Source organism: Mus musculus, chromosome 11 (assembly GCF_000001635.26).
Source record: "Mus musculus strain C57BL/6J chromosome 11, GRCm38.p6 C57BL/6J".
In the NCBI taxonomy this organism is placed as follows: domain Eukaryota; kingdom Metazoa; phylum Chordata; class Mammalia; order Rodentia; family Muridae; genus Mus; species Mus musculus.
The window spans coordinates 73,371,046-73,381,831 of NC_000077.6; the positions used below are offsets into that span (position 1 = coordinate 73,371,046).

General features: G+C 38.8%; 1 protein-coding gene across 2 annotated transcripts; it reads left to right on the forward strand.

Annotated features, from left to right (window-relative positions):
* Positions 1 to 200: 200 nt before the first annotated feature.
* Olfr376 (olfactory receptor 376) lies at positions 201 to 4,659 on the forward strand. 2 transcript variants are annotated; one of them, NM_001172686.1, is made up of 3 exons: positions 201 to 325; positions 888 to 1,018; positions 3,706 to 4,659. In NM_001172686.1, exons 2-3 carry the CDS (start codon positions 1,010 to 1,012, stop codon positions 4,657 to 4,659), a joined length of 963 nt encoding a protein of 320 aa, NP_001166157.1. In that variant the 5' UTR covers positions 201 to 325; positions 888 to 1,009. The 2 variants fall into 2 exon arrangements, with proteins under 2 accessions (NP_001166157.1, NP_667133.1); NM_146922.2 differs by lacking the exon at positions 888 to 1,018.
* Positions 4,660 to 10,786: the final 6,127 nt, after the last annotated feature.

A 10,786-nucleotide genomic window follows, 5' to 3' on the forward strand; every position in this document is an offset into this window, starting at 1 on the left:
CCCACTATCAACTTCTACATTCCTACCATTTTCCAAGTATAGTCATGTATGACCATGGCCTATGATCAGAAATACAGGCCTCTGAGAGAATTGGCTCTAGATAATACCTGGATAATTACTTTGTTTTAAATTAGTTCCTCTAGGACATAGACTCCTCTGGGATGCAGGGCCCCTTAGGTTTAGGGGTAAGCAGGATGAGCAATGTGAGCAGGTGTGGTACATACACAGATGATGGCTGTTGAGACCATCTTTTCTATGCTTATGATGCATAAATGGGAGCAGGATTTTAGACCAGGGTCCTGGAGTTACCCTGAGATATTTCTGGGTAAGTTGGCCAGGGTTAGGTGGTGGTGATGGTGGTGGTAAGTAAGTGAGCTGATGTCTCACTGTCCTTACAACCCAAGAGTCTTGATTTTACTGGTTTTATGACATTCTGTAGGATTTGTTTCTGTAATTTATTAATGAAAGCATTTACTAACATCAGTATAAAATGCATCCTCACAATTTGAGGCACTTTAGCATGATGGCATCTCTGTGAGAAAGACAGTGAATACATAGGCTTTAAACCCTTGGCTATATTATTAAAATACTCATTTGTTCAGAATACTTCAGGATACATTGAACAGCCCCCCTCCAAGAGGTTATGGTCATCACATTTATTGGGGAACTGTTCAAAAGTTTGTGCTAAAAATATTACATTATTTTATTCTTCTGAGTGTGTTTGGCAGATCAGCAGAACTATCATTAACTGTAAAATTTGAATTTTTAATGTGTAGAATTATATTCTACCTAAAGCCTTCCATGTCAAGATCAGCACTTAGTAATGTAACCAGTTTCTTTATATCTAAAGTGGGTTTAGAAACCTCTATGCTTCATTTATTTTTCAGTGCTGGGGACTAAACTGAATGTCTTGGGAATGCTAGACAAGCATTCTACCACCGGGCTGTACCTCCAGCTTGAAGCTCTGCAGTTTATGACTCTCATGTGTAGCCTTGACTGAGAACTGCATATGAGCCAGGTGAGGGCGATGAAAAGCACTGTCATGGGGATGGCTCAAACTTATATTCCTAATGAGCGGCTCTGTCTTTCAGGTGATATCCCTTGCTTGTGATTTCTTATTACAGCCAGATGCCAAATTGAAATCTTCCTCATCTTTTAGACATAGAGCCTCTAAGGAAGCCACATAAACAACATTTTATTGATGCTTTTCCTTACTGTGGTCACATCACACAATGTCAAAATATGCAAGCATTATCAACATGATAGACTAAACAGCACCAGGAGGACAAAAATTCTTTCATTCGGATTTAGTCATTATTTATCTTTATAGGAAAAAGGTCCCATGTGTTTCATTGTTGTGACATACCTAACATATGCTTATTTCTGAAGACTAGCTGGAACATGGTCTCAAGGATACAAATTACACCCTCTCCTTCTTACCAAATAATGAAATCTATCACATTATTTTCATTCTAATATCAATAAACAGACAAAATATATGTGTATAATGTATAATAGACTCCCAGGTCATTTAGGATATAAAGGTAGTATGCTTAGGCAGAATAATATTTCCCAGGTTACTGAAGTTGTACTCGGGAATAGTGTATTAAAATGCCCAAAGCTTCTTCTGGGATGGTATAATAATTGTGATCAACTTAGATGAGTGTTTGCAGTCCTTGAAGTTGGAGGAATCTGTGTCTCATCCTGCAGCACAGCAGAGAAAAATTTCTAAAACACTGGTCATGTCCAAGAACCATGCCAGGTGCTGTCCATGCCACAAGATGGTGACACAGTCTTTCTTGCATGGAATCTACATGAAGTCAGTCAAACTAGTGATCAGGGCCTTGAGTGCTGTGGGATAATGTAGGATACTGTGGAAACATAGCAGCCGGACTGACCTAGAAAGGCATGAAAAATTTATCTCACTGAGTTACAAGGAGGATAAACTGAGGGTAAGCCAGGTGATGTGGAAGCACAGGGGACATGAGCCCAGGCAGAAAGAACAGCAACTGTGAGAAGCTGGTGTGAAGAGACTGTGGCTGATAAGTCTGTCACATAGTGCTGTGTAGGACATGTCAATGCAGCAGACCAGAAAATAATGTGTAGGTAGGCAGGGACAACTCCTGAGGAACATTTTGTCTTTTGTGCCCTTAAAATAATTTTACCTTCATCTTAAAAATATTGAACATTTATGAAACTTTCAGCATGGCAACGAAATCAGCTTTTCATCCCAGACAGTGAGAGAGTGAAGAAATTGAATCAGAGTGAGTAGGGAAGCAGGGAAATAGAATTAAAGCTGTTTTAACCATCCAGATATAATACTGACCTGGTCCAAATTTGGGAAATAGAATGAGCATAGTTCAGTTAGAGAAACAAAGCTGGGATAGCCTCACAATCATAATCCTAACATTCTGGAGGTGAAGATAGGAGATGACTGGTCAGTCTGAAGCCAGTATGGGGTCTGAACAAGACATGCTTACTATCCTCTTGAAGGCTCCAGGAATTTCTTGGAGGAGACATAGAAAAGATAAAAAGAGAGCATATAAGGAAAAGGACTGTGAAATTCTATCTTTTGGGCAATACATAGTCATTGAAATCATGAACTTTCAACAATTATGAATAACTGCCCATCAACAGGCAAACATGGATAGGGCTCTACCCCACACCCCTGAATTACTCTGTACTTATAGATCCTGGGAAATGCTAGCATTGTCTTTGGCTGCCTACACACTGAAAATTCCACTTGCACACTAATGTATAGTTTCAATTCAGTGGTCACAGAGATGGCCCTGGGTAAATTATTAACTCACAAAACAAAACAAAAAGTCATGAATCTGTGAGAGGGACAGCTAGGGACAGAAGAGTTGGTAGATAGGATTGGGAGGCACAAGAGAGAAAGTGGGGGTGGGAAAGAAGGTAACTAGAATTCATTATATATGAATCAAATTGTTAAAGAATTAAGTAAATTAATATGAAAATAAAAGGACATGAGAAGAAAAGAAGTGGGGAGGAAATAATGAATCAGGGATAGAAAAGATACAGGAAAAAAAAGCAGCTCAGAGTCTATAGGACTTTCTAGATTCCTAGAGAAACAAAACTCTTAGGATTCTGACTTAAAACTAGGTTACTTTCATTTTGAGATGTAAGAGGTGGAGGAGCAGGTTGGGTAAAGGCCAGTGGGAAATGAAGTCTGTTGATTTGAGGATGGCCCTGATAAGTCTAGGAGGAGCTGCTAATCACTAAGCACTTGAAGGTGGCTTAGTGAAGGAGGTAGGTGTGCCCTTGAAGCTTAGGTGGCACCTCATGCTGTGAGAGCGATTTGAGCACTGGAGCTATATTATTACAAAAGAATTCAGGAAAATGCTCCAGGGAACATGGATATGGAACACACTGTTAGAAAAACAGCCACTTGTAGTTGCTGAGAGTGAATGGCCATAACATTATCAGGAGAACTGAAGACCACAGAGCTAACCCATCAGTGTGTTTTCGATGGGAGTGCAGAGTCAATGGCACTGTTTCTGATGCTAATGGAAAAAGTGTGCCAGATGGCTGGGATTTAGTCATGGTGAATTTCTGATTGCAGATTTATCTTTCCATATGAAAATGAGATTAAATGTAGAACATATTCACAGATCATTTGTCAAGAACATATATTTGACTTTATTTGGATATTGAGGGACTTTTATTTTCTCTTAAATATCTTAGATGCAGGGCACCACAGAAAGGAATCAAACTGCCATCTCCCAGTTCCTCCTCCTGGGCCTGCCCATCCCCACAGAGCATCAACACCTGTTCTATGCCCTGTTCCTGGCCATGTACCTCACCACCGTCCTGGGGAACCTCATCATCATCATCCTTATTCATCTGGACTCCCATCTCCACACACCCATGTATTCTTTCCTCAGCAATTTGTCCTTCTCTGATCTCTGCTTTTCATCTGTCACAATGCCCAAATTGCTGCAGAACATGCAGAGCCAGGATCCATCAATTCCCTATGCAGGCTGCCTGGCACAAATGTACTTTTTCCTGTTTTTTGCAGACCTTGAAAGCTTCCTCCTTGTGGCCATGGCCTATGACCGCTATGTGGCTATCTGCTTCCCCCTTCATTACATGAGCATCATGAGCCCCAGGCTCTGTGTGAGTCTGGTGCTGCTGTCCTGGGTGCTGACCACCTTCCATGCCATGCTGCATACCCTGCTCATGGCCAGATTGTCATTCTGTGAGGACAATGTGATCCCCCACTTTTTCTGTGACATGTCTGCTCTGCTGAAGCTGTCCTGCTCTGACACCTATGTTAATGAATTGGTGATATTTGTCATGGGAAGCCTGATCCTTGTCATTCCATTTGTGCTCATCCTTGTGTCCTATGCACGAATTGTGTCCTCCATTCTCAAGGTCCCGTCTGCTCGAGGCATCCGTAAAGCCTTCTCCACCTGTGGGTCCCACCTGTCTGTGGTGTCACTGTTCTATGGAACAGTCATTGGTCTGTACTTATGTCCATCAGCTGATAACTCTACTGTGAAGGAAACTGTCATGGCCATGATGTACACAGTGGTGACTCCCATGCTGAACCCCTTCATCTACAGCCTGAGGAACAGAGACATGAAGGGGGCCCTAATTAGTGTTCTTTGCAAGAAGAAAATTCTTTTCTGTCTATGATCATAAATATTGGAATTAAAAATAATATATTCAGTAATATTTTAACACTGATATATGAGTATTATTGTATATTCTTTTTTCCCATCATAAAACTTACTACTTAAATGAAATAATTCAGGGTTGTTCAACATATAATGTTTCTCTAGAAAAAGCACTAATGACTAGAATAGCTGCATCTCACACAAGTTGTTGTTAGATGTTTGGTGTGATAGATACAGCACATCTGGCCATCCAATTCCCAACTGGACAGTGTTTGCAGGGCTCAGAAGAATCTCTGATTAGGGTTAGAGTATAGCTATTGATTATCATAAACATAGATGATTTTCTTAGAGTATGGTTTTGTGTATGACACAGATTGTCTGAGGCCGTAGTTACCACTACTACCTTGATCACAGATAATTCTCTGAATTAAGGTTTGCGTCAAGTCTGTGTCAAACTTACTGTCTAATATAGTAGGATCATGGAAAGCCAGATTCTGACGACTTTAGGAAAATTCAACTCAATACGTGACATGAAAGAGTTATTCTTTTGATGGCTAGTGCAAATTCCAGGTAGGGTTAGATGTTAATTTACATTTCCCCTCAAAAACTGTACACTCAGTAGTTCTGTGTAGTTGATGGAAAAGTGATTCCCAATAACATTCTGGGGCAGTTTTCCAGACCCTGGTCATCATAATGTAAAATTGTTTCATTAAATTTCTTTTTTTAGATCATCATAATTCAGGCATTAATGATGTCCCATACCAAAACTAACTTGGCTTAAATACTCAAGTCTTGTGCTCATTCTTCTTAAAATATTAAAAAATAACTTATCAAATGAAGTAGCATAAATAATACTTGAACCAATGATTCTGAGAAGCAGCCCACAAGAGCTCATATCTGCAATGCACTGATTCATATGTACAGGCATATACAACCATTTATGCTCATTTTGCTAAACAAAACTTTTCATTGTTGAAAAGAAACTTTACTCACCACTTCTGAGAAAACATCCTTACTTTTCATTACTTTCCTTTTGTTTCCATGTCTAATTTGTTTTTTTTTCTTTCACCCAGTCTTTACTTAGAGTGAACTGTTAGCGTTGTGGTAACAGTTTGATTTATGCTTGCCCAGGAGCTGATTCATACCAGGGCCTTACAAGCTTATTTCTTGTTATGAAGAAAGAAGTTCAAGTTCATTTACCATTCTGAGAGACGTTCTTTCCTACCTTATTATTTCAAACTTATTGATAAGCTTAGCAGACATGCCTTGTCTGATGTTGATTATGTGGAGGAAAGGGAATCTTTGCAGAAGATCAAAACGAGTGTAGTCGGAGTTTAACAGCATTCTGGTGTGAGTTAGTATTGAATCAATTTAAAAGCTCAAATTATTCAAATCTGGAGAGTTCCTCAAACTTCTTGCAGCCTGAGAAATAGGGTGAATGGCCATTCATTATTTAGTCTTAGCTGCATGAACATCATTGTTTAAGTCTCCAAGCTCGGTCCATTTATTTTTTGTTGTTGCCTCTAAGTAATGACATCCAAACAATCATTTCATTCTTCTATAATAGTTTCCATTGCAACAATCCAGACCTCCTCCTGTCCCCACTTTAACCTTCTGTCTTTACTGATGCTTTATGACAAGCAAGGAATGGAGCTCTTCATTACTTGTCTACCTTTGCACTCTGTTCTATATTCCACGTCTCAGTTCTCATGATCCACTATGCATTTGCCCTAGAAACTGTATACTTCTGTGTACATGTGTGATATGTGTATATGCACATATATTAAAGTGGATTAAAATTCACAATCACATGAAAAGATCAAAGCTGGACTTGTACTTTACAACATGAACTAACATTTTTCTTGAATGAGTGAAAGACTATGTGATTGACATTTGAGCACATATGAAAGATTGAAATGTGGCCTGATTTAAGGAACTGCTGGTGTAGAAAAAGAAGTGAATTTGAAATAAGATGACAGATTTTGCTTTGAATGTGATGGATTTCATGACATGTATTTTCAATCTCATGCTAGTTTTGCAACAGTACATATACAGTCACAAAAGCTAGGACAGTCGAACTCTTAGAATACATTAAAGGGGTAAATTTTTATGACCTTTGATTACTTAATGATTAATAAAGACCATTTTAAATCCTAACTGCATGTATGTAATTTACTAACTTTCCAGTCTTGATTAATTCAATTTTGTCATCTTTTCTAATAGTTATTGTTATTGTACATCAGGATGTGACATAAAACAAAACAACAGAAAACCTCACATAGTCCAGAAAGAAGACTATAGCAATGAAAAATATTTGTGCAACAATGGACACTTTGCATTCCAGTCATTGCCCCGCCTCAGTCTCCCCTCCTGCAGTTCCTCATTCCATCCTCCTCCCCCTTGCCTCCAACAGGGTGGTCTCCTCCAACCAGGCTTCCTTCTTCTCTGGGGCCTCAAGGCTCTCAAGGATTAAGTACATCTCCTCCCACAGAGGCCAGACTAGGCAGACCTCTGCTACATATGTGCTAGGGGACTAGACCAGTTCTAGTGTGGTATAGCTGGGTCTTCAGGAGGAACTGTTTTCAATTTTCTGAGGAACCACCAGATTGATTTCCAGAGTGATTGTACCCTTTTTAAAAACATTATTTTAAAAAACAATAACTTGATATAATACAATTGGGGGGTAAATAAAAGTAAGATCACAGTTACTAGAAACTCATGTTAGAATGGTAGAATTTATTTTTGATGTAAAAAATAGTGATATGAAAATTTTATATTTTGAATGTTACCCTCTATTAGATATGGAGTTCGTGAAGATTTTTCTCAATCTGTAGGTTGCCAATTTGTGTTACTGGCTATGTCCTTTGCCTTACATAAGCTTTCCAGTTTCATGAGGTCCCATTTATTAATTCTTGATCTTAAAGAGTGAGTCATTAGAGTTCTGTTTAGAAAATTTCCCCCTGTGCCAATGAGTTCAAGGCTCTTTCCCACTTTCTCTTCTATTAGATTCATTCAGTGTATCTGGTTTTATGTTGAGGTCCTTGATCCACTTGAACTTGAGCTTTATTCGAAGTGACAAATATGGGTGTATTTTCATATTTCTACATACAGACAGCTAGTTAGACCAGCACCATTTATTGAAGATGCTTTCTTTTTTTCCAATTGTATATGTTTAGCTTCTTTGTCAAAGATCAAGTGTCTGTAACTGTGTGATTTTATTTTTCAGTCTTCAATTCTATTCCATTGATCAACATGTCTTTCTCTGTACCAATACCATGCAATTAAAAAAAAAATCACTATTGCTCTGTAGTAAAGCTGGAGGTCAGGATGGTGATTCCCTCAGTGACTCTTTTATTGTTAAGAACTGTTTTTGCTATTCTGGGTTTTTTGCCTTTGCAGATGAATTTGAGAGTTGCTCTTTCCATGTCTTTGAAGAATTGTGCTGGGATTTTTATGGGGATTGCATTGAATCTGTAGATTGCCTTTGGTAGAATGTCCATTTTTTTTTACTATGTTAATTCGGCCAATCCATGAGCAGGGGAGACCTCTCCATTTTCTGAGATCTTTTTCAATTTCTTTCTTGAGAGACTTGAAGTTATTGTCATACAGTGCCATACCACCTCCAGTAGGATTTGTGTGACAAGCTCCACAGACTGAGGTGATTGACTTCAAAATGAGGAGGCCTCCTGGAATCGGTTGTGGAACTCCTCACTGGAGAAAAAATATTGAGCAGTAGTTCTCATGGCAATCTATCTGTTTTGTTTTCTCTTATTTCTTTTCTGATTTTACATGTTCCTAGTAGCCTAGGGCAAGATCTTAAGCAAGAGTAATGGGTAAGAAACCATCCCCAGATATGGAGTCATTAACATGAACTTATTCCTGGGAAAACAAATGCTTAATTTTTAAATCATTTATAAAACTATGATGATAGATAAAACTTTCCCAACAATAAAATTTCATATGGCTACACATGTGTCATCAGAGGTGGGTTTTGGTATATGATAAAGAAAGCCTTAATTAGAAAGAATTAAAATAGTTTAAATTTATTTATTCTTTTATTAGATATTTTCTTCATTTACATTTCAAATGCTATCCCGAAAGTCCCCTATACCATCCCTGTGCCCTGCTCCCCAACCCACCAACTCCTGCTTTTTGGCCCTGGCAATCACCTGTACTGGGGCAGATAATCTTTGCAAGGCCAAGGGCCTCTCCTCTCATTGATGGCCTACTAGACCATCCTCTGCTACATATGCAACTAGAGACACAAGCTCTGGGGGGTACTGGTTAGTACGTATTGTTGTTCCTTCTATAGGGTTGCAGACCCCTTTAGCTCCTTGGGTACTTTCTCTAACTCCAACATTGGGGGCTCTGTGTTCCATCCAATAGATGACTGTGAGCATCCACTTCTGTATTTGCCAGGTACTGGCATAGCCTCACAAGAGACAGCTATATCAGGGTCCTGTCAGCAAAATCTTGCTGGCATATGCAATAGTATCTAGGTTTGGTGGTTGTTTATGGGATGGATCCATGGGTGGGGCAGTCTCTGGATGGTTCTTCCTTCCATCTCAGCTCTGAACTTTGTCTCTGTAACTCCTTCCATGGGTGTTTTGTTCCCCATTCTAAGAAGGACTGAAGTATCCACACTTTGGTCTTCATTCTTCTTGAGTTTCATGTGTTTTGCAAATTGTATCTTGGGTATTCTAAGTTTCTGGGCTAATATCCACTCATCAGTGAGTGCATATCATGTGTGTTCTTTTCTGATTGGGTTACCTCACTCAGGATGATATCCTCCAGATGCATCCATTTGCCTAAGAATTTCATAAATTCATTGTTTTTAATAGCTGAGTAGTACTCCATTGTGTAAATGCACCACATTTTCTATATCCATTCCTCTGTTGAAGGACATCTGGGTTCTTTCCAGTTTCTGTCTATTATAAAGGCTGCTACAAACATAGTGCAGCAGAGCTCTCTCTGGAGGCCGACTCTTTTCAGTGATCCTAAGATCCTGGGTGTGCCAGGGCTCCTGTGGCATGGAGAGTCCTCTGGGGACCGTGGGACAGTCCACTGAGTTCGCTCTCAAGGTGGCTCTCTAGTTTAAATCTATGTGTTGAAGATTTATAAAAAATCAGTCATCAGATGTTAAATAATAATTGACCATGGGGATGGAGACTTAGCTCAGTGGTTAAGATTACTGTCCATAAAGATTTATCAACCTGCTCTTGGAAATATGCCACTAGCCTTGGAAGACTGCCCCACTGAGTATATCCTTTTAGAATTGTTATATTTTGATGATTTATATTAATAAAGATGTTACCTGTTCTGTTTGTGATTCTCTGAATACATAGTTTCACAGTTATAATGCTTGGATGAGTTTTGTGATTTACTGTGCCAAATGATTTTTGTTGGTATTTGTGATTATTTTGCTGGATACACTTTTTAAGAGTTGTAATGTTTGCTTTTTTTAATGTATGAAATTCCCTGCTTGAGAGCTGCAAAATACACTCAGATTCAAACTGCCTCTGTGTTTGTTTTTGTGTGTCACTGCTGAATCTTTACCCACCTAGCTTCAAGGAGCCTTATTCCAGGGACCCTCATACCTGACTAGGGTGGTCCGTAGCAATACAGGTCTTTCACTTGTTTGGTTAGAGTTACCCAAAGATGTTTTGCATTATTTGTGGCTATTGTGAAGGGAGTTGTTTCTCTAATTTCTTTCTCAGTCTGTTTATCATTTGTATAAAGGAAAGCTACTTATTTATTTGAGTTAATTTTATATCCGGCCACTTTGCTGAAGTTGTTTTTTAGCTGGAGAAGTTCTTTGGTAGAGTTTTTGGGGTGGCTTATGTATATTATCGTATCATCTGCAAATAGTGATACCTTTATTTCTTCTTTGCCAATTTGTATCCCCTTCATCTCTTTTTGTTGTCTTATTGTTCTAGCTAGCACTTTGAATACTATATTGAATATATATGGGGAGAGTGGGCATCTTTGTCTTGTCCCTGATTTTAGTGGGAATGCTTCAAGTGTCTTTCCATTTAATTTGATATTGTCTGTTGGTTTGCAGTAAATTGCCTTTATTATGTTTAGATATGGGCCTTGAATTCCTGATCTTTCTAATACTTTACAATGAAGGGTGTTGTACTTTCTCA